The 23,721-nt window shown below is 34.0% G+C and overlaps 3 protein-coding genes and 1 long non-coding RNA gene across 5 annotated transcripts in view; 1 reads left to right on the plus strand and 3 right to left on the minus strand.

Annotated features, from left to right (window-relative positions):
• The window catches only part of LOC123014957 (dynein axonemal heavy chain 6), a 33,242-nt gene extending 12,834 nt beyond the window's left edge, over positions 1-20,408 (minus strand). Inside the window, exons 1-23 of one of the 2 annotated variants that reach the window (XM_044414305.1) lie at positions 20,209-20,408; positions 18,976-19,060; positions 18,823-18,925; positions 18,571-18,775; positions 18,142-18,526; positions 17,753-17,891; positions 17,433-17,707; positions 17,221-17,387; positions 15,991-16,774; positions 15,810-15,938; positions 14,204-14,461; positions 13,586-14,155; positions 10,077-11,451; positions 9,533-9,771; positions 7,490-7,702; positions 6,649-7,442; positions 4,434-4,645; positions 3,455-4,383; positions 3,217-3,407; positions 2,993-3,165; positions 1,445-1,628; positions 693-1,394; positions 395-640 (exon numbers count right to left, since the gene is read on the minus strand). In XM_044414305.1, coding sequence (XP_044270240.1) covers positions 395-640; positions 693-1,394; positions 1,445-1,628; positions 2,993-3,165; positions 3,217-3,407; positions 3,455-4,383; positions 4,434-4,645; positions 6,649-7,442; positions 7,490-7,702; positions 9,533-9,771; positions 10,077-11,451; positions 13,586-14,155; positions 14,204-14,461; positions 15,810-15,938; positions 15,991-16,774; positions 17,221-17,387; positions 17,433-17,707; positions 17,753-17,891; positions 18,142-18,526; positions 18,571-18,775; positions 18,823-18,925; positions 18,976-19,060; positions 20,209-20,348 — 8,498 coding nt within the window. In that variant the 5' untranslated portion in view covers positions 20,349-20,408. Of the gene's footprint in view, positions 1-394; positions 641-692; positions 1,395-1,444; positions 1,629-2,992; positions 3,166-3,216; positions 3,408-3,454; positions 4,384-4,433; positions 4,646-6,648; positions 7,443-7,489; positions 7,703-9,532; positions 9,805-10,076; positions 11,452-13,585; positions 14,156-14,203; positions 14,462-15,809; positions 15,939-15,990; positions 16,775-17,220; positions 17,388-17,432; positions 17,708-17,752; positions 17,892-18,141; positions 18,527-18,570; positions 18,776-18,822; positions 18,926-18,975; positions 19,061-20,208 lie in introns of both variants that reach the window. The other variant, XM_044414304.1, reaches the window with a different exon arrangement.
• LOC123014968 lies at positions 19,908-21,546 on the plus strand. The gene is made up of 3 exons (XR_006413356.1): positions 19,908-20,134; positions 20,190-20,533; positions 20,947-21,546. It is a non-coding gene; the product is annotated as an uncharacterized LOC123014968 (long non-coding RNA).
• Positions 20,473-21,941, minus strand: LOC123014963 (opsin, ultraviolet-sensitive-like). The gene is made up of 5 exons (XM_044414316.1): positions 21,843-21,941; positions 21,624-21,797; positions 21,054-21,573; positions 20,747-21,009; positions 20,473-20,707 (listed from the first exon to the last, which is right to left on the minus strand). Exons 1-5 carry the CDS (start codon positions 21,881-21,883, stop codon positions 20,602-20,604), a joined length of 1,104 nt encoding a protein of 367 aa, XP_044270251.1. The 5' UTR covers positions 21,884-21,941; the 3' UTR covers positions 20,473-20,601.
• A 94-nt stretch (positions 21,942-22,035) lies between these two features.
• LOC123014962 (glucose-fructose oxidoreductase domain-containing protein 2) lies at positions 22,036-23,662 on the minus strand. Its single transcript, XM_044414315.1, has 2 exons — positions 23,596-23,662; positions 22,036-23,539 (listed from the first exon to the last, which is right to left on the minus strand). The coding sequence occupies exon 2, from the start codon at positions 23,465-23,467 to the stop codon at positions 22,301-22,303; it is 1,167 nt and encodes a 388-aa protein (XP_044270250.1). The 5' UTR covers positions 23,468-23,539; positions 23,596-23,662; the 3' UTR covers positions 22,036-22,300.
• Positions 23,663-23,721: the final 59 nt, after the last annotated feature.

Consider the following 23,721-nt stretch of genomic DNA (forward strand, 5'->3'; position numbering starts at 1 on the left):
TATTATTACTTTATTTTTTCTCAAGAATTTGAAAGAATTCAAAAAGTTGAATTTCTTGAATTTTTCAAAAATTTAAAACTTCCAAACACAGGGAGTGTCAAAACTCGCGACCCAGATAAAAATTTTAAGTAAGATACCAGGAACATGGGAAAAATGTTTAAAAAATTCTATCTGTCAAAAAAATTTAACATTTGACATTTTTTTTATGTCTATTTAATGATTCTGATGATCTTGTATATGTTTTTTTTATAATTATGAGGATACAGCTTCCTCGTTTCCTCTTCTTGAACTTGAAAAATTATTTTTCCAAAATAGAGTCAAAGTAGTGCAAAATTTAAACTCATAACTTCGAAATTTTTATAGATAGAATTTTTTTAACATATTTATATCTTACCTTTTCCTTTTTGGTTCAACAATTTTGTAGACTTTCGCATACATATCCATCGCCCGTACCCACATACACATACTCTTGCATGCCTTTGACACTTTCCCGACTTTATCTGGGACGAAATCAGGATTATCAACATACGACTTCAATTTCCGTAAAGTTTGCTCAGTTATGTGATTCTTGTCGTACTCTTGAAGCTTCTTTAGGAAATTAACATCACCGAGGACAATCTTAGCTGCAGCCCAATCAGTCCTAAAACCCACTCTTTGAAACCCAACCCCAAAACTGTGTTTTTCCCCCATACTTTGCCCCCAAAAGAAGACAAACCGATTCCATAACATACTGTACAAGTTTTGGCGGTTTTTGAAACACTTTAATTTCGTTAATATCATTCTTATTGAGAGCTTCAAGAGCTTTCGTGGCGGCTTCCAAGGCCGGTAGGGCCGTATCCAAGTCTCTTTGGGCATCATCAGCCAAAGCTTGAGTGTCTTCAGCTTTTGCTTTGGCGATTTCTTCGTCGTATTTGACAATAGCGCGGACTTTATCGGCTTGGTGTTGTTCTGTTGTCAAATTTGACATTAATTCATCCACAGCGACCGATTTTTCAGCCAAAACCGGCTCCAAAGCAATCAGAGTCTCCTTCATTGTTTCAATAACTGAATTAGTTTCGTATAATTTTTGTAATCCGTTACTAATTCGTGATCTTTTATAAATAACTTGTTCTTTTTTCGTCTCGAGTAATTTTCGGTAGAGTTTCAACAATTCCAGATAACTACTTGGTGTCGTATAATAATGCCGTCTCATTTCGAGATAAAACCGTTCAGTCATTTCTTCAACACTTTCATGAATTGTCACACAAATCGTTGATAAATTATTGCAAATTTCCTCGCTTCCCAAGTCTTTTAATGCGTTTTGAGAGACTGATAAGAGCGCTTCATGGGGCCATTTCTCGAACCAATCAATCGTACAACAATTGACCAATGAGGGAAACATGCGACAACGTCGTCTACAATTATTTTTTTTAATTTTTGGTGTTTCCAAAAATTGAAAATTTACCGAAAAGCGTCACCTACTGGACTCATACAAATTACCAAATGCAAATTATTGCGAACTCTGCTTATGAAATAGTCGTAAATACCGTCACGGTTACCGGGATCGACTCCTGCAGTTTTTGCTGGGTCTCGAGTTGCAATTATCACTTTCTCGTATTCGTCGGCTTCGAAAAGGTTCGGAACTTCGCCTAAAAATTGAACGAAATTTATCATTTTTTTATTAATGGAATAAACATTAAAATTCCAAGAATGTAGGTAATCCCAGAGGTGACTTAAAGCAGCCGAGGGCGTTTTAATTCGAAATTATAGTTTATTTCCTTAATATACAGGGTAATTTTTAAAAAACGGCAAGGGTTGTAGAATTTTTATTATGCAACGGTTTTCATTTATTTTTTTTTTTTCATTATTATTTATAATAGGTATCAATTTTTTTATGTAATGAAATTATGAAAAAAAAATTGAATTTGAATTCGAATTTCCTGGTTTATAAGTTGAGTTAAAATTCAAAATTCCTAGTCTAAAAAAAGTGAGATTTGAGATTAAAAGTCCGAATTTATTAAAATTTAAAAAAATATAGCTCTGCATTCAAAATTTTAGTCAAAATTCCAAATTTAAAAAGCACAATTCCGGGTTTAGAAATCAAAAATTCGGCACAAAAATTTAGAATTTCCAATTCAAAAATCAAAAAAAAATAATTAGGAAGTACATTTCTAAGGTTCAGAAATCAAAGATTCACATTTACACCTTTTTCTCTTTAAATTAATTTTCAAAAAAAAACACCAAAAAAAATTAAATCAGAATTCTTGTATTAGAATTCAAAATTCCTAGTTTAAAAAAAGGGAAATTTTAGATTAAAAGCCCGAATTTATTAAAAGTAAAAAAAAATTCAGTGGAAATTCAGCACATAAATTTAGAATTTCCAATTTTAAAGTCAAAATTTTGAATGGAGTCAATGTTCTCAATTGAAAAGTAAATATTCCAAATTTAAATAAATTTTGAAAAAAACATGGTTTTACATGTCACAATTCCAGTTTTCTTGTTTTGTAAGTCCGAATTCTTGGATTAGAATTGAAAATTCCCAGTTTAAAAAAGTGATATTTGTGATTAAAAATCCTCTGAATTCAAAGTTTCAAAAATTCGAAGTTTCCAATTCAAAAATCAGAATTTTAGATGAACAAATTTTAAAAGCACAATTCCAGGTTTAGAAATCAAAGATTCAGATTTACATCATTTTCTTTTATAAATTTTGACAATTCCAATTTTCGATTTATAAGAATTAAGTCGGAATTCTTGGATTAGAATTCAAAACTTCTAGTTTAAAAAAGTGATATTTGTGAGTAAAAGTCCGAATTTATCAAAATTAACAAAAATACAGCTCTGAGTTCAAAGTTTCAAGATTCGAAAGTTTCAGTTCAAAAATCAGAATTTCAGAACTTATACTACATTAAAAGCCACCATTTAATTAATTTTTCCAATTTTTGAAATCGGGCCATAAAAATTCTACATCACTTACCGTTTCTTAAAAATCACACCCTGTATAAAAAAGTATTACCTGAATTTAGTATATTGTTAATATCCTCGAGAAAATCCTCTTGCACAATTTGCGTGTCGGTAAAGAGAAAAACTGAATTTGCATTATTCGCCCCTGCATTAAAATACATTTTCCTCAAATCCTCAAAAAAGTACGATCTGTCATAGTTTCGTGTCAACTCAATTTGAAAACACCTACAATCACAATTACAGTTTCACCAACAAAATAACAAAAAAAAACCCAACTTGTATGCATTCACATGTGATGCTAATCGTGTCAGACTTTGTTTCCCCATTCCTCCAACTCCAACAAGGAGGGCATTCCCCCTCTCCGACCTCAAAATCCTCGCAATACGAACACAATGCTCAATTGCATCCATAAAAAAAATCAATTGCATGTCTTTCGATTCGAGAAGATTATAATCGTCCAAATAATCCTAAAATCACATCATTTCAATCAAAAACAAAAAATAATTTCAATTACTTGTAAAACGCTTCGAATTTTATCAACATTTTTAATCTCCTCGTAAATTCGGTCTTCTTTATTCGCCCCATATTGCATGAAATCACCAAAAAGTAACAACGGTGGATGGGTTATAACCGGTTGATCGGGCAAAGCTAAAACTGCTGTACCAAAGTTTCGTCCACAAATCTCCCTCATCAGGAAATAAAAATACGATTTATCCTCAACATTGATCAAACGATCGTGAAAAACCCTCAAACACTCGTGGTAAAACAATCGCAACATTGCACTCTCCTCCCTCATAGTCCCCGAATCGGCTTGGAGCACCCCTTGGACACATTTCGACAAATCCCGAAGATTAAACACATAGTGGGATTTCGCAGGAGTTGGCAACAAATCAGTCGCAATCCTCAGATAAATCTCAACGGCTGCACTAACCATATAATCCCCCAAATCCCTAATTTCATTCGAAAAATCAAAAAGAAAACCCTTAAGAATCGCCTTAAAGATGGCCTTGAGAGCAAACTCATTCGGTGGCGGTATCAACAACATTGCGAAAAAACGCACAAAACGAGGCGTGAGGGGGTTCCTGCCACCCCCAGGTGGGGCACAAGCCGCCGACACGACAACATCCCGAATCTCCTTCCAGAATAACTTCTCCCTATCATACAAACCCCCATAGGTGAGAAACTGGCGGAGTAACTCAATCGGGGGTTGAGCCCCATAAGTCTCCAGCTTTGGCATATTAACATCATCGACAAAAAGTAACACTTTTTTGCCCATCGGTGCCCCCAGAAGAGTCTTCTTCTTTTTCTCCAATTTTAACTCGAGGATTTCCTGTGTTCGAAAACTACTAGTTTGAGCCGAGAAATTTATAGTGACTGGGACAAAATCACCAGTTTCGTAGAGACGATTAAGGACGTTTTTTGCCACCACAGTTTTACCAACACCTAGGGATTTTCATTTTAGTTTTAGTGAGGTTTTTACCCGATTTTGGTACCAGTATCGCCGACAAACAAGACGGGATAATTCACATACATGAGACGTTCCATCACGTACCCAAAACGTACAGTATCATTGGTTGGTACCAACATCTCGAAAAATGGTACTTCTTGTTTGTAGTTGAAAGTTGGGAGGATTTTTGCCCATGGGTCTAAACGATGGTCTTGACTATTCATAAAAACACCATACAAATCAATACCTGGAGGTAATCTAAAAAAAAATAATGACACTATTTATACAGGGTGTTCCGTTTTTATTGTTACAAATTTAAACAAGTGATAGGATATTCAATTCTAAGACAAAAGTTTCCTATAAACATGTATCGAAAAATGCTTGGTAAGGGAGCTAATATGTTTTTCAGAAACTATTTAAGATAAAATTATAAAATTTGGTACAGATGATAACCTTTATACACCTAAACAAATTCAAACATCAAATGTCAAATCAGGGGCGTACGAAACTGGGGGTGTTTAAGGTAAAAAATACCCTATTTATTTTGGCTTTAGTTTCTCGGTACTTTCAGCAACAAAATCTTAAGTTCGATAGTTTATCACAGAAAAGTCTCTCTTGTGTCGATACGACTTGTTTTTGAATAAAATTAATTTAAAATTTATGTTACACACCAATATACAACATTCAAATAAATCAGAATTTACAGAATATTAAAGCAAGAAATTTATATTTTTTAATCAACCTCAACTAATTAACATTACATTACAGTAACAATAATAACATTAATTAAATGAATTTGCCTAAATCTAAAGGAGTTGTTCAAAGTGACGACCATTTTGGTCAATGCATAACCAAAGAAACTAAAGCCAAAATAAATAGGTATTTTTTTAAAATAAAAAAATACAAAAAAATAAAAAATTCGACATTTGATGCTTGAATTCGTTTGGGTGTATAAAGGTTATTATCTGTACCAAATTTTGTAATTTTATCTTAAATGGTCTCTGAAATATTAGCAAAAACCTATTAGCCCCCTTTCAGGGGGTGTAGCTCCCTTACCAAGCATTTTTCGATACATGTTTATAGGAAACTTTTGTCTTAGAATTGAATTTCCTATCACCTGTTTAAATTTGTAACAATAAAAACGGAACACCCTGTATAGCCTGGTTAAATTAGTCATAAAAATAGTGGTCAAATAACGAAAATTCCGATAGAGCTTGGGTACACCATTAGAAATAAAGTGTCAAAAGTCCCCATCGATCCCATGTGTGCTAAAAAAGTTATTCGGGGTCAAAGGTCAAAATTTGTGGTTTTTTAATTTTTTTTCGAAAACGGTAAGTTTTATAAAAAAAATAGCTCAGACAAGAATTATAGATCTTAAAATTATCTACAAAATTGGTCTTTATACTTTTTTTTCTAAGAATCACCAAAATTTTTTGACATAGAATTTTTTAAACACTTTTTCAGTACTCTGGGGACTACCCAATTACTTCCTTTCAAAAAAATGCGCGATTTTTTGAACAACCTGTATGTATTACCAAATAAATTCTTTTTAATTCTAATGGAATCGAGATATTTATAAGTTTATTGAAGTAGAAGAAAAATTTCAAGTAAGATAGGATACCAGAAACATGGAAAAAATGTTTAAAAAATTCTAACTGTCAAAAATTTTTGTAATTTTTTGACATTTGACATTTTTTATGTCTATTTAATGATACTGATGATTTTGTATATGTTTTTTTACAATTATTTAGTGAAGGTACAAAACTTTTGTCAACAAAAGCCACAAATAACATTAAACAGAGTTATAATTTTAGAATACAGCTTCCTTGTTTTCTCTTCTAATAGCCTGTAGCAAAAAAACATGGAAAATTATTTATCCTACAGAAATAAATAGAGTCAAAGTGCAAAATTTAAACTCTCATAATTTTGAAATTTTTATAGATAGAATTTTTTAATTTTTTTTTGTTCCTGGTACCTTACCCGACATGGCATTTATCTTTGGGGCGCGAGTTCTGGCGCACTCTGTATGTAGAACGTTACTCCTTCAACTTTTAAAATCGCGATATCTCAGGAATGGTGATTCTTAGAAAAAAAGTATAAAGGCCATTTTTGTAGATAATTTTAAGATCTACAATTTTTGTCTGGGCTATTTTTTTGATAAAACTTACCGTTTTCGAAAAAAATCTAAAAAACGTCAAATTTTGATCTTTGGCTCTGTCGGAATTTTAGTTATTTCAAATGTCTATTTTAACCGGACTAACCTTGCATCTGGGTATTCATCAAATTGTTCCCTCACAAACACCTCAAACTTCTCCTTTGACGCATCAGTAAGATTACCACCAAGAGCCCAAATATAGGCAAAAATAAACACCTGTGATAGATAACTCTTGACTTTGCTTTTTTCACCAATATTTTCTAACGCATTTGGTACGTTTAGATAACTCTCAATGATGGCACAAAGCATTGCAACTTTACTTATATCAACCTGATGTATGGAAAAATCACCGTGTTTTTTCACAAAACCAAAACCGTTTTCAACCGAATATTCGAATAAACCAATCATGAATTGTTTCATTTCGTGGTTTAAAACATCATCGGGGCGTTTTTCCACCCATGATTTGGCATAAGGCAACCAACCGATTTCGTCAGGATCGATGTAAACCATCCCACATCGACTGACAGTCGCTGGTGAGGCTTGGGCCAAATCCATTACTTCAAAAACCATATGGACATAAGGTGTGAGTTTAATTCGTTCCGAATTCGCAAGACATAACATTTTATTATCGTCTAGAACGGTATTTAAATTTTCAATCCAGACAGCATCGACGGGACCATCACAAATGATCCATTGATGGTCCTCTTCGGTACATTGCACAGCAGTTCGCATCATAATACCCATAAGACCATCACGCCATTCCAGAGTGTAAATATTCACTTCTCCGTAGAGTTCACCAGCGGTTACCGCTTTTGGGTTCATGGTATAAGTGTGCACGGGGTGGTAATATGGTCCTTCGATACCATCATGGTACATTTTTGTCAAGGCTTTATTTAATGTCTGAAATTTTTACTCAAAATTTTACACTTTTTGATGGAATGACTTACGTTTAAAACGGTACTTTTGCCACCACCAGTTGGCCCCACCAACATTACACCCCATCTTACAATCATGGTTTCGTACAATTGAATCACTTTCCGGATCATGGGTTTCTCAGGTTGGAGCTGTTGGTGGATCATGACGTCGACGATAGCCTCCTGGAATTTACCATAATCTTGCTCTGGTAACTCGACTCCGGGAAATAAATCGCTCAAAATTCCCTACAACGAAATACATCACTATTTGATGAACCATGAACTATGAATAATAAAACGGAAACGTTTTTCCTCTAGGGAAATTCTATTGAAGAAAATTTTTCATTCAAAATTTTATATTTTTTTTAACTTTCACATTTATATTTTTTTTTAATTTAGCCTAGGTTATTATTGACCTTTACAAAACTTATGTCGCTGCGCCACTTCACTCCTGACTAGTGTCTGTGAATTTAGAGATAAAATTATTTATACCTATAATAAAAATTGAAATACAGGGTGCGACACAACTCACGACCCAGAGAAGGTACGATAACAGAATCCATGTTAAAAAAATCTATCAATGAAAAATGACAAATGTCAAAATTTTTGATAGAGGATTTTTAAAACATTTTTTTCTGGCACACCTGTGTTTGGTGGTTTTAAATTTTTGAAAAATTCATGAAATTAGAAAAAAAATCAACTTTTTTAAATGTTTCAAATTCTTGAGAAAAAAATATAGTAATAATAAAAATAGAGAGCTTTCTACATTTAAAATGGCAATTTTCAAAATTAGAAAAAAACAATCTCAAATTTCAAGATCGCGAAAAGAAAAAAAATTAAAAAGAAATTCCAAATAAATAAAAATAAAAAGATCATTGAGATTAATTCAAGTCAAAATCAACATGAATCTTGAGAACAAAAAGAAAAAAAAAACCGTTACTTATTTCAAAATATAAACTTAAAACTAAAATTAGCGAAAATTATAGGAAAACAGAAATTGAAGTCTTGAGAAAAAATAAAAATAGAAAAATGTCAAATGTCAAAAATACATGTCAAAATTTTTTGACATAATTTTTTAAACATTTTTTCCATGCTTCTGGTATCTTATCTTACTTGAATTTTTTCTTTTGGGTGCGAGTTGTGACACACCCTGTCATTGGAGGCTTAAAATTTTTCAAAAATTCAAGAAATTAGAAAAAAAAAATTCAACTTTTTGAAATCTTCCAAATTCTTCAGAAAAAATAAAGTCATAATAAAAATAGAGAATTTTTTACATTTAAAAATTGCAATTTTTAACATTAGAAAAAAAACTTCAAGTAACTAAATATTCTTATGTCATTTTCTCAAATGTTTTCAGATTTTCATTAAAAAATTCTGAAACAATCTCATATTTCAAGATCGCGAAATGAAAAAATTTTCCAAAACAAAAATATAAATAAAAATAAAAAGGTCATTCAGATTAATTCAAGTCAAAACCAACAAGAATTTTGAGAACAAAAAAAATAAAAATATCGTTACTTATATAAAAAAAATATAAACTTAAGATTAAAATTTGCGAAAATTACAGGTAACCAAAAATTGAAAAACAGAAATTGAAGTCTTGAGAAACAGTAAAAAATAAAAATAGAAAAATTCAAATAATAAATATCAAAATTTTTTGATAGATGTATTTTTTAAAAATGTTTTTCATGTTCCTGGTATCTTATCTTACTTGAAATTTACCTCTGGAGAGCGAGTTCTGGCACACCTGTTTGTAATTAAAAAAACTTGGCTTAAAAACGCTTTCTTGTTAATATAAAAAGTATGGAACCAAATATTTTTTGCTTAAATTATTTATTTTTTAAAAAAACTATTAAATTGATGAATGATAACTACTCTAAAAATCTGTTTATTCTTTTTATTACTATTTTTTATTTAAAATTGAAAAAAATAAACAAAAAAATGAAACTAATTCCGTTTATATTTTTCAAGGAAAAACTATTTTCGATCTTCCTATTTATTTTATTCCCGAGGGAATAAAGCGTCACTTTATTCCTAATTATGAGGAAATAAATAAAAATTATGTTAAAACCTTACTTGGAAGAGGAGAGCATCATCGGCCAAAAACTTGGGCAAATTGCTGTCACGCAAGGCACAAATCAGCACCACATCCTCGTTTCGATCAGGATTCGCCCTCTTCAGCGACCCTGCCATCACCAAAACACTTTTAACAGCACGCATCCCAAAATCATAGTGATCTTGTTGTGACAATTGCTCGCTACAAAGTTTATACATTTGGACCATTTTTTGCGAAAGTACTTTCGACGACTCAAAACCTTCAGAATATAAAATAACTTCGGCAATAAGTGCTGAAACCAAATACTATTTTTCCAATTCATACAAGTGTCCATTTTATCGGTTTCTCCCTTAAATTTCATAAATAGGCAACCAATAATACAATATTTTTTTCATTTCTTGCTGTTAATTTTTTTTATACTTTTCAATAGTTACGCACGGACTATGATTATTCGATTTCGAATAGTACAAAACAATTTATGAAATGTATAATATGTTGCCTATTTTTGCTCTTTCAGGCGGGAACAAATAAAATGGGCACCCTGTATAATAAATCAACTCTTACCATAATCGGGCACCATCATTGCAATTGGTCTAAATAAAGCTTTTAAATTATCCGGAAGCTCAGTTCTTCCGGCATATCCCGGATTCATTGTAATAAAAGTCGCACATTTGTGCACTAGTTTAATTTCACGTCCTTCAAACATAAACCGTGTCAATTTTGCAGCTTTGGCATTACGTATCGTAATAATTTGTTGTGCAATAACCGAAAGTACTTCAATATCAATTCGATTAAACTCATCGAAACAACTCCAAGCCCCAGATTGTGCCAAACCGGCAAAAAAACGCCCCATTATCTTATAATCTAAACCTTCCGAACAGTTAAAAACAACACATTGAATGGCTAAAGCCTTTGCCAAGTCTTTAGTAGTCTCAGTTTTACCGGTTCCTGCAGGCCCAGCAGGGGCACCTCCTAAATCCAATTGGAGCGCCCCCATTAGACATAGATAACAACGATCGGTTAAGGGGGTTATAACCAAAACACCCGATGCTCCTAAATACTCATAACCGTAAATGTAATAAGCCGATGACATTCTCGTAACACAATCATCAAGATGCTCATCCCAGTAGTACCTCAAGACTTTTAACCAATCAAAACTATCGCTTTTTTTCACTCCATGTTCAACCATATTTCTTATGGTGTCTCGTGCATGCACATCAATTGTTATTAGAGCAATTAAGACTTTTCTTGTGACCGAATCCAAATCCGTTCGAATTAAACTAGCCAAATCGTTCAAATCCCCAATACATTTTTGCTCAAATTTTTCCAAGTTGTTATGAGCGTTTGGATGATCTAAAATCATGTGTACACCTCGTGCCCACATAATTTGTGATACTGTTAATGTTATTTGACTTGGGTGTCTCACCACCCAATCAATTCGTTGACTTGATTCAAAATCAATCAATGCTGCTTTCATTAAACGTCTCAAAGCGAAAAACATTGATGATTCAACTTTTCCTAGCCAATCTTCGACGTTTCCTCGCGCTTTTAGGCCTTTTGTTAGTGCAACTCGTTCACCTTCAGGACTGATCATTGCCGAAATATTCGTCGTAAGCATTGTCACAGATTTTGATTTTTTCACATCTTCATCACCACCACCAGGTGTTATGCCGACTTCCTCTTCTTTTGCTGCAAATTCCAAACGTGCAATGGCATCGAAACATTTACGCAAGTGAGGTTGAACGGCGTGGGGGTTTCTCGTCTGGGCCAAAATCTCCAAAAGTTCGTCGTTTGAGAGGAAATAGAAGCGGGGAAAGGCTACACGTTTCACCTCCAAGTAGGATTCCAGACATTTCATGATTTGCTCCAAAAGGGCGTTGTTTTTCTGGAGTTCTGCTAGCAAATCGGGGTACAATGCTGCTTCCATCGCGAGAGGCATCTAAAATCATCACAAGATGTTTTACACAAAAAAATTTCATTTGTTCAAGAATTTTGAATCAAAAAATTGTTTATTGCGGCCCTGTGCTAATTGTAGATAAAATACCAATCTGTTGAATAATGAACTTTTTATAAGTGGTTTTTAGCCCTTTTTGGGGCGAAAACAGTACTTCTATAACAAAAAAATGCTTTAATTCATTATTCGTTAAACAATTTTGTTCAAATTTTTAATATTGACTGTAGTTCTAAATGAGTCACCGCTGGTCATTTTTTGAGAATGTAAACTTTTCTGGGCTACTTCGAATCAAGAAATCGTATAGAAAGGACCAATCTGTTGAATTATTATGCTTTTGAAAAATTTTTCCAAGTATTTATATGCGGTTTTAAGCACCAAAAATAAAAAAAGCTATAACTTTATTATTTGTTAACCAGTTTTGTTCAAATTTTTAGTATTAGCTGTAATTCATTTAAAGTGAATCGCCACTAGTAAAAAAAACAAAAAATAGTCATTTGTTTTTGAATTTGAACTTTTTTTGGCTTTTGAATCAAGAAATTGTTTATTACTGCCCTGATGTGATTCATATTGTGCTAAATTTTGCACTAATCGAATTATATGCTTTTCAATTTTTTTTCCAAATTTTTCTAAGCGACTTTCAGTCCTCATTTTTTACTTTTGGGGCTAGTTTAGCACTATAACTGAAAAAAATGCTCTAACTTTATTATTCGTTAATCGATTTTCTTCAATTTTTTAATATTGTCTGCATTCATTTAAAGTGAGTTACCATATATCAAAAAAAAAATGATTTATTTGAAAATTTAAACATTTTGGGATTATTTTAAATCAAGAAATTATTCATTACAGCCCTGATATGGTTCAGATTATGCTACATTTTGCACAATTGTATATAAAAATATCTAATCTCAAAATTATATGCTTTTTAAAACTTTTACAAAATTTTTATAAGTAATTTTTAACCCTCATTTGTCAATTTTAGGGCTAGTACTGCTATAGTAAAAAAATGCTACATTATTTGTTAACCGATTTTGTTCAAATTTTTGTATTGGCTGTAATTCATTTAAAGTGAATCACCACTAGTAAAAAAATAACAAAAAACTGTCATTTGTTTTTGAATTTGAACTTTTTTTGGACCATTTTGAATCAAGAAATTGTTTATTACGGCCCTGATATGGTTCATATTGTCCTAAATTTTGCACTAATTGTGTATAATGAACCAATTATATGTTTTTCAATTTTTTTTCCAAATTTTTATAAGCGGTTTTTAGTCATCATTTTTTAATTTTAGATTTTGTTTAGGACTATAACTAAAAAAAATCCTCTAACTTCATTATCCGTTGAATGATTTTATTTAAATTTTTAATATTGGCTGTTTTTTCTTAAGTGAGTTATCACAGGCAAAAAAAAAACAAAAAATAGCAAATTTAAACCTTTTTTGTAACCATTTTGAATCTATAAATTATTTACAACAGACCTGATGAACGATTTTTGTGCTAAACTTGGCGCTTATTGTGTAAATAAAGGGCTAATCTGTCAAATTATGAGCTTTTGAAAACTTTTACAAAGTTTTTATAAGTGGTTTTTAGCCCTTATTTGTTACTTTTGGAGCTAGTTTAGCACTACAACTGAAAAAAATGCTTTATGATTCGTTAATCAATTTTGTTCAATTTTTTAATATTGTCTGCATTCATTCTAAGTGAGTTACCATATTGGCAAAAAAATAAAAAAATGATTTGTTTAACACTTAGAATGAATTACAGAAACATAAAAAATTTCAAGAAAATCAATCAACTATCAATAAAGTTAGATTTTTTTTTTAGTTGGAGTACTAAAATTTACAAATGAGAGCTAAATTTTGTCCTAATTTTTCCACTAATTGGAGATAAAGGACCATTATGTCGAATATTATGCTTTTAAAAATTGTTTCCAAGTTTTTATAAGCTCATTTATTAATTTTGGGGCTAGCTTAACACAAAAAAAAATGAAGAAACAAGGATGCAAAGGAAAGTTGAGTAGCAGAAGATAATAATAAAAGAGAACAAAGATATAAAAGGAAAAGAATAAATAAAAGCGATATTTAAAGAAGAAGAAGAAATGGAATAAAACTGTAGATCATCACCTTTGCTGTCCTGCGCATAATCTGCTTCCACGACTTGTCCACAACAATAAAAAGCTTCGATTCGCTTGGAAGTTGTCTTTGTATATCCGGCGCCGAAAAAATCACCTCTAGATAAATCCAACTCTGTTGACACGCCACCCATTCATCCAATGTCCTCGAAAACAAATCCAATTGTCTTGCCCACTCTTCCACACGTCCTTTAATCGGCCCCACATGTCTCGAACTTGCAATTGTCGTAATATTGATAGTACTATCATCCAAAACACTCTGCACTTCTTCCAACGATCCCAAAATGTAAACATCCTTGGAATCCTTATGCAACATAACTTGAAACTCGAGCGTCTTCCATGACTCTTCCACCTTCTTCAAAAGCTGCTCAAGACTCGCCTCGCTACTCGCCTGTCCCGAAATCTCTTGAAGTTCATTGGCAAAAGTAAAAACTTTCAAATTTTCCAATAGTTCAAGTGTCACTTCATCGTCAGGCTTGAATTTGTAACTGAGAATGTTCTCGACTTGGACCCAATGGCGTTGTCTCAAACTCGGGTTTCGCAAATATGCAACGACTGGCAACTATTGAAAAAAAAAATAAGAAGAAATTAGCAACTCGATTAAGCACACCTTAGTTTTCATCAATTCAACATCGTCTTTCAATTTCGGAACAATGAGATTTTTGGGTAACCCCTTCTCTAGAAGATTTATATTTTTGATGGTCTTCGCTGTGTACAAATTCATGTCTTCGACGTTCAATTCGCTGAAATCGGAATGGTACCACTCGTCGACGGTTTTACTCCAAGATGTGACACTTTCCCATAGGAGCATTCGCAACTTCACATCGGCCATAACTTCGTCCAAAATATCAAAACGGGTCACTTCCAACTAAAATCAAAATTAGTACTCAAGTTGGTAAGTCCATTACTGACCTTTAAATGATAAAATAAAAATAAAAATACATAGACTTTGATAGATACTCGCCTAATATTATTTTCGACTATACAGCGTGTCCCAGAAATGAGTTACAATACAAATTAATGTAGATTTTTGTGACAATATTTGTGAGCTAAACTTTTATGTACTCACCTACCAGAATTTCTTGTACAAAATAAAGAATATAAACAGTACTTAAAAATTTCTTTATTTCACTAGACGATAAAAGACTATTTTATCTACTGAAATTAGTTAATAAAAGTACTCTTTAACATTTAGTACAAAATAAATAAATAAAAAAAAAATGGGAAAAATAACAGTAACATATTTGAAAATTTCAAGAAATGGGAAACAGAAAAACAAAAATTCAACTTTTTGAACTCTTCATATTATTGAGAATATCGTAACTTGAAGTTTTTATATCTAAAAATCGCAATTTTCAACAATATTTTCAGGTTTTATTGAAGAAACCGAAAATATTTTGAAAAAACACTAAAATATCTGCGAATTTTCCCTTCAAAAATCATAGATTTTAATTAGTTAAATTAAGAGATCTGAAATCTTGTAACGACCTTCAAGATTATAATCTTAAAAAAATGGATAAAAAGATAAAAAATAATAAATTTTAGTTCGCAAAAAGGCCATTGAAAAAATCCTCGTTTTATTACTTAGGTGACAGTGTGATAAATCACGAAACGGATTTTAAACGAAAAACATTAAAATGAAATTAGATTACTAGTTCCAAGAATTATAAACTTTGTTGATTTTTAGTACAGTTCTCCCAAAAATTTTTTTTTTATTGTCTTGTATATATAATAAATAACTATTTTTTGATAAAAATAAAGAGTTAAAATCCGATTTTCGTGATTATTTTAAAAACTGTAATAAGCAGTTTTTGCATCATTCAAAAATCATACTAACCTTGCTAATGAACACCCTGTAGATTGGAATTATATGTAAATTATGTCACGTGATAGATCAAAGCCTTTTTTTTTACCAAAAAAAAAATAGACAAAGCGTGCATTTTTTGACTTCTTACTAAGAAAATTTAATAATTTGGCAACGTTGCAATGCATTGAATCTTTGATTGTTTAATATTATTGAAAATTGATGAGGGTCTAAATTTTGGTAAATAATTGTTTATTCAAAGAATATTTTTCTCATTGTTTTTGTATTTTGAGCCCAAAAACTATAATTCTCGTTGGAAGAGTCGATACAAACACAAGTTTGTATTGTAACATATTTTTGAGACATGCTGTATACCTAGTTGAAGATAATTTGTTATTATTATTGTTATTACCCGGAATTGTTTCTGGTAGCCTTTGAATTCGGCCGCTCTCTGTTGACACGTCACAAGTCTTTCGTACAAATCGTTCAAAAATTCAGTCACTTCGCCGATATTTGACTCAATATCGTACAACCAAGGTTGCTAAAACATTCAATTTGAGTTATTGCAAAATCAAAAAAAAAAAAAAACTCACCATGCACTCGTCTTTTATAGCCCCAACTTCCGAAATCAACGCACTGATATCCTTATTCATTTGATCGTTGAAACTCTTGATGGTTTTATTAATTTCGTCCAATTTTCGATCGACTAAATTACGCAACGAGGCCATAGTCACACTAACCCCCAGATAATTGTTCATATCTTCGTCGGGGACCGGTATAGCAAACTCCTCCATAATATCATACAATTCCTTGCAATAATCCAAATTATTTTCCATGTCATTCAATCTGGTATTAGCATCATCCAAATACTCCAAATATTTCACATAATCAACAGTTGTCACCGGTTGGTGGTTTAGACTCGTTTCCATATTCTCCGACTCTTCAATCAATCGATCAATTTCGCTTTTACCAATCCAAGGAAGAATATGAGTTAGGGCCGAAATCAGTCTTTCCGGTTCCGGTTTTGCACAGTCTTTCAAGTGACTCAATTGCAAATTTAACATTCCAAGAGACTGCGACACTATAACACCGTCAATAATATCAAGTTCCTGATGGTAACGATTACACAGGTTTCGAAACGTTTCAATATCCCTTTCTTCTTTCAAAGCCTCCTCTTTCATTTCCTCGTCTTCGGCGAAAAATTCACGAATATAATTGTATTTATTCACGTATAATTGGGCCATTTTGTAATTATGGTCGAAATGTTTGATCACTTGGCGTCGAGAAGCTTTCAGTTTCTTGTCATCGTCAAGGTAGAAGTGCAGAGTGGGGCCGTAACCGCAAATCCGGGCCTCCTCTTTGCCATTTATTATCGGACTAAAATTTAAAAAAATATTACATTTTAAAAATTTGGGAAACTATGCAACCAACATTACTCCATAAACAAAAATTTGGAGAATTATGCAACCAACTCGTAAAAATTCTGTGCAAAAATTTAAAAAACTGCTGACTGATTTTGTTTAAATTCTTGATATTGGCTCTAATTCATTTTAACTGGGTCACCACTATAGGCAAAAAAAAAACAAAAATAGTGATTTGTTTTCAAATTTTTGACCATTTTGACTCAAGAAATTTTTTATTACGGCTCTGATATGGTTCATTTTGTGCTAAATTCTGCACTAATTGTAGACAAAAATTTGAAAAACTCCAACCCACATTTTTTGTGAAATTCTACATTTAAAAAAAAATGTAACTATGCAACCAACATTACTTCCAAATTCTGTGTAAAAATTTAAAGCTATGCAACTAACATTACTCCTTACTTTGTGAAAATTCTATACATTTCGTCGGCGGTGAAAGACTTGATTTTCTTGCAATGCTCTTGCCACAAATCCATCACTTGGTTAAAAATATTTAAAGTGACGTTTAGTGACGGATCCAGTGACAATTTCTTCGCATCCAAAACCACATCGGTGATGAATAAAGGAAGCTAAAATTTGCGTTTTTTACTCAATTCTTGTCAAATACACTATACCTGTGGGGCCTCCTCTGGTCTCGGTGCTTCCAAAATCTCCGTAATTGTCGCAGCTTCGATTTTTTCCTGCGACGGTAAAAATTCGATGTGTTTTTCCAAAATAACATTAAGATCTTGCGTTGATCGTGTAATTAAATTGTGCATCAAATCGATCATTAAATAATCGGCGAGAATAATAAAACACGTGAGACGCATACAAAATTTTTTCTTTGCTGCTTGTTCAATGTATGACGTTTTCTTGGCTTGAGCTTTGGTAACAATTCCACGTTTTCGTTCTGAAAATTAATGTTTAACAAGAGAGTTGTTTTCGAATTTTTTACCTTTCGTTGGTTCAACTAGTAATTCATTTGGGACAAAGCCTTTGGCTAAAAGGGCCCCATGACAGGCATTTGAAACGATATCTTTGGCCACTTCACGAAATTCTTCCAGCTTTTCAGACACCGATTCGAGTTTTTCCATCTTAAAAAAATAATAAAATACAGGGATAGATAGGCAACCAATAATACAACAATTTCTTAATTTCTTACTGTTTTTTCCATTATTATACATTTGAGTTTTAAATTTGTTTTCGATAGTCAAGTACCGACTATGATTATTCGATTTAGAATAGTTAATACTTTACACAAAATAGTTTATGAAATGTATAATATGTTGTCTGCCTTTCAGGCGGAAACAAATAAATTAATTAGCACAAACAACCAATAATCACCTGATTCTCGATGAAATAAAACAAGAGAAAATCCTCGATGGTCTCATCATCGATGAACGAAATATCAGTCATTTTGTAACACATTTGTTGTATGGCTAAAAGCCCCGCTCGTAGTTCATTATTTAAAATAAATAAATTCTCGTTGAGATATGTTTGAGCCGATTTGAATTTTTTCCGAACTACTGCTTTCCTCCAAACGTAGAAACCCTTCCATAATCGAAAACGGTAAAATGTGCGAAAATGCATCAATTTGCAGTACATTTTAAACTCGCGCTCCCACACATCCAAAGGGGTGAAAACAGTCTCAACCCCTTGGTGTTGCATCACACCTTTGGAACTCATCGTGAAGAAATTACTCTTGTCGACATTTGTAAACGGTACAACACTGAAAAAGTTGTTATTTGCACAATTTTACACAATTGTGAGTACCTAAGGGCATAGGGGGAGTACAATTCCGATGATTGGGGTACCGTATAAGTCATATAAATGAAATAACCATCGGCAGCTTGACGCAATTTTTCTATCCATTCGGTTTGGTCCATAACATCGTAAAGTTTTGCATGAGGGAGAACGGGTTCTTTGGCTACAGAGGGCGAAAGAGTACTTCGGCGGAATTTTAAACCAAACTTTGAAACTGCAAAACTCATCAATTATTGTTTTTTTTATTCTTAAATTATTTACCATCACTGACGATTGATTCATCCTCGGAGGAACTAACATTGAGGTCCTCAGAAGCGCTTCTTTTGCGACTCAACAAATCTTGTTGAATCTCCGAGAAACCAGCCTAAAATCAACGATTTTGACTCATTTCGTGTGGTTTTTCAAAAAACTTACCAAAGGTTCCGGGGGTGGCTTCTTATATTCGATTTTTTCAAGCAATTTCTTGTGGGGAATGTGAAAGGAAATAACATTGGAGTCTCTGGAAATAAAAACGTGCAAAAATTTAAAAAAATCAATGCATGGGATGACACTTGAAAAAAATAAAGTTTGTTTGACTAAGGAATTTTGAGAAAATGAAAAAAATTCATTACAGTCCAAAGGAGTCAATGTAACTTCACCATTTTTTTTAAGTCAAAGTCCCTTTTGATAAGCTTCATTTTCTGCAAAAATGAAAAAAATCGATACATGGGATGACACTTGAAAAAAATAAAGTTTGTATGACTAAGGAATTTTGAGAAAATAAAAAAAAATCATGACAGCTCTAAGGAGTCAATGTAACCCCACCATTTTTTCACAGTCAAAGGCCCTTTTGATAAGCTTTATTTTCTGCAAAAGTAAAAAAAAATCGATACACGGGATGACACTTGAAAAAAAATTAAGTTTGTTATACTAAGGAATTTTGAGAAAATGAAAAAAATCATTACAGCCCTAAGGAGTCAATGTAACTTTACCATTTTTTACAGTCAAATGCCCTTTTGATAGGCTTCATTTTCTGCAAAAATGAAAAAAATCGATACACCCGATGACACTTGAAAAAAATAAAGTTTGTATGACTAAGAAATTTTGAGAAAATGAAAAAAATCATTACAGCCCTAAGAAATCAACGTAACTATACTATTTTTTTACAGTCAAATGCCCTTTTGATAAGCTTCATTTGCTGCAAAAATTAACAAAATCGATGCACGAGATGAGACCTGCAAAGCATAGAAAGCGACTGGGCTCGTAGTTTTATATAAATCATCCTGTATATGAAACTATGAAAACTAAATCACGTAAACTCAAGCGTTGTTACCATAGCAACGGAACAAACAGCCATGTTTGTCGCTTATTTCCGGTTCCAACTTGTTAAATTTTCCTAACCTAGTATTTTGAATTGCTTCTAATTTTTTTATAAATCACCCTCTATATGAAACTATGTTTTTTCGAGTCTATTTGGCATTTTTTGATTTTTGAGAAAAAAATCACGTGAGCTCAAGCCTCGGTTGCCATAGCAACGCAACAAATGACCATGTTTGGCGCAATTTTCCGGTTTCAACTTGTCTAAATTTGAAATGTGAGTATTTGTTGAATTTTCCCACACTTTTTGATCATAATAATGGTTATTGCAGTTTCTGTGTGTGGACAGACCTGTGGAATGACTGAACGGGCTTGCATATGAGCTTATTTTCGACTGTGCCCTTCTCGTCGACCCTTTCGAGCTCATCAAACGTGTGTTCAGTTTTCGAACTTTGTCTGGATTTCGGGATTTCACCAAATGGCTCATCCATTTCCAAAATTTACAGTTTTATATTCACTTCACACAAATACACGAATTTTATTTTCGCAAAACTGTTATTTCATTACCATGGAAACACACGTTCAATTTTCCCCCAGAGACAAACAACCACTAGATCGCTTCATCAGGAATTTATTTGAAATCAAGACAAGAATTTAATTTAACAAAACTGAACAGGTATGTTAATTAAATAAGCAATCATGATCCATAATCATCGCGGTTCATTATTTCATTTCATTGTTTTATTAAGTTGTAGCTTGAGTTGTGGTATTTTCCGTGGTTGTCGACTGTGTTTCACTCACTGTTGTTTCTTTAATTGCGAGCCACGGCAACCGTTTCTGCAACTCAAGTCTGGAAAAAGCGTGAAAAACTTTCGCTAAATTCGCAAACCTGTATTTTGGGTGACTTATGGCATAGACATAAGGATCCAAACACGCTACAAACTTGCATGCACAAGCCGGGACCATCGTGACTCCGGGCGTGAGCAATGATTGGTCACCGAACGCACCAATCAGGGCCAAGACAGCGTACGGAGTCCACGAGGCTACGAATAACGAACAAATGGCAATCGCAGCTTTGGCTATTTTCAGCTCAGCCGATTGGTTGGCTTGCGATTGGTTGCTACGGAGCGATTCGACGTTCATTTTTTTCGCCTAAAAGTTTGTTTTACACAGAAAAGAACAATAGTAGGAGGGACCTGTTCTCGAAGGGCTTTCTCATGACTGAAGACTTTACTAACAATCTGACTGTAGAAGTAGATTATCATTGACATTGGGATAATGTAGGAACATATGAATATCGACGTGACGAACATGTGGTTGTCGAAAGTGTCGGTCAAGTAGTCGAAGGAACAGGCCGTTAGGAATCCCTCGGGGGCGAATCGTCCCCAGATTTCTAGTAGTGGCAGCACTGCCCAAGGAATGGTGTACCCCCAAACGAAGATGATCATGACTAAAGCCTTAGTTCTTGTGATTTTGCCATCAAAGGGCCTTGTTATGGTCGTATACCGGTCATAGGCGATACATGCGTTGGTCATACCGGCCCCAATCCCCGATAAAGACCCAATAAATGCGAAAATTTGGCACCCTAAATGCCCCAAAGCAAAACCACGATAAAACGAATTGTAAATAAAAATCGGTGTTTTGATCATCATCGCAAAATCGCAAATGGCAAGATTCACAACAAACATATTGGAAGCTGTTCGTAGACTTTTCGATCTGGAAAATTTCAATTTTGTGATTTTGTTTCCAGTTTTTGGGTTTTTTACGTGGTAAAAATCCAGATGACGAGTCCATTTCCTATTGTTGCCATTATGAAGAATCCAATGTAGATGAGGGCTAGGAGGAAGTGCATTGAGGCTTCCGGTTCGGGATAGATGAGCCAATGTTGGGGGATGTGGACGAGTTCGTCCTTAGGGACGTTCCATCCCAGATGGTTGATTCTTGAAATGATTGATTTGGGTGGTGGTTGAGGGGGTGATACCTACCTGGCTTGGTGGAAAGGTCTTGCGGTCAAGTTGTGCAGCATTGTGAGAGATTTACACAAAAGTGACAAGGGTGTTGGGACTGTGAGGGGTTTTATACAAGATTTAATCGGATTGAGGTGACCTTAATCGCATTAATAACATTAAATCGGGGCGGAATTACGGATTAAGTGGAGGATAATAAAACGACTCCTTGTTTTAGCTTTCATCAGTGTAATACAAGATTATAGTAATATGAGGTCGGGAAGTTGTCATTACAACCCGTCATTTTCCACCTCGCATATAATCTACTATTTCATTCAAAACAGTTGCGGTCAGCTCATAGTGGCCATTTGTCTGTGTAAATCTGACTTTTGAATGATAATTCTGACACAATTTAGTTACTTCTGTTGCTAACTTTGCAATATGAATTGACCGCGGAAACATGTATAAAAAGTGTAAATAAATAAAAATCGCCCCTTTCACGACATGGAAATAGCCGTCCTCCTCACCGCCGCACTCAACAGAGCATTAGTGTCCGGCTGTTTGGTCAAAACATCAACTTTGACCCACTGTCTCGTATTCGAGGAGTGTCTAATCGCGCTTAAAACTGCTTGAACGTACAAACCATCGTCGAAATTTGCAGCTGAACAAACCGGTTCCTTCACCCATCCAGCCTTCTCTTTGACTGGCAAAAACGCCTCTCTTAACGCCGAAACCATTTTACAAACTCCCTTAATGAATGGTTTCGGGAGAGTTGAATTGGGCACAGCACACTGTAAATCCTCCACGTCCAAATACAACACTTCTTCGTTGCCTTTGTTCCTCCGGCCGAATAAATCGCCTCCTCGGACCACCAAATGCCCGGTGGTGCTACAAACCATGACTTCCTGTTGGAAATTACCCCCCATTGTGTGACTATTGAGGGTGGCCGTGACGAGAATACCATTGGCTAGTTCCATTTGAAACGTGCAGAAATCCGGGGCGGAGATGTGTCGGATTCCGGTGATGTTTGGGGTTGTTTTAGTGAAGGTGCGGACGACTCCGTGGACACGGACGGCTCGCTGATTGGTGAGGAATGTCACCAGGTCGATGACGTGGCTCCCGATCAGGTTTAGGGTTCCGCCCCCCATCACATCGTCGCATTTCCAATCGAAGAAATCACTGTCTGTAAATAAAGACCCACTTTGGATCCTGATATCAATTAGAGTGATACTAGACTCGAGATAGTTCTCTTTTATCGCTTTCCGCATGTGAGTCAAGGCTGGGAGGAAGCGAAACGGGTGGTTGATGAGGGATATCAACGAGGGGTAATACTGGCCAGCGCGGACCATTTTGAGGGCGTCGCATTGGTTGAGCCCCGCCGGTTTGTCGCAAACGATGTGTTTGCCAATTCCTAGAGCTTTGACACTGATTTGGGCGTGCAAATTGGGCGAACACAAGACGAAAATTAAGTCGACGTCTTTGCGGAGTAAAACGTCGTCGATTTTGTTGGTGAAAAAGGGGATGTTGAGCTCGCGGGCGGTGTCTTGAGCGTCATGCAAGGTGCGGCTCCAGACAGCCTCGATTTTAAAGCCATTCTCGCGGAGGATTGGAACGAGGAGTTTCACCATGGGGCCGGTACCGAATAAACCAATTCCGGGTAACATGTTTTCTAACCTCAATTTTCCTTTCAGACTAAATTATGCCATTCGAATTGCATTGTTTAACAAATTTGGTGGCTGGAAACGATTGTATTACTGTTTTTTGCTTTTTATTACTTACTCTACAAATTTACAATGCGTCTGAATTTGATGTGTCGGCAGTTTCGAATGTCGATCAGACCGAAATATAAATAACTGCGTTTTTCTCGAATTGATTCTTTAGCCAAGTGTTTATACATAGATATTTATCAAAGGTTTCA

Source organism: Tribolium madens, unplaced genomic scaffold (assembly GCF_015345945.1).
Source record: "Tribolium madens isolate multiple individuals breed KSU strain unplaced genomic scaffold, Tmad_KSU_1.1 Scaffold_97;HRSCAF=244;Tcas5.2_LG3a, whole genome shotgun sequence".
NCBI classification, from domain to species: domain Eukaryota; kingdom Metazoa; phylum Arthropoda; class Insecta; order Coleoptera; family Tenebrionidae; genus Tribolium; species Tribolium madens.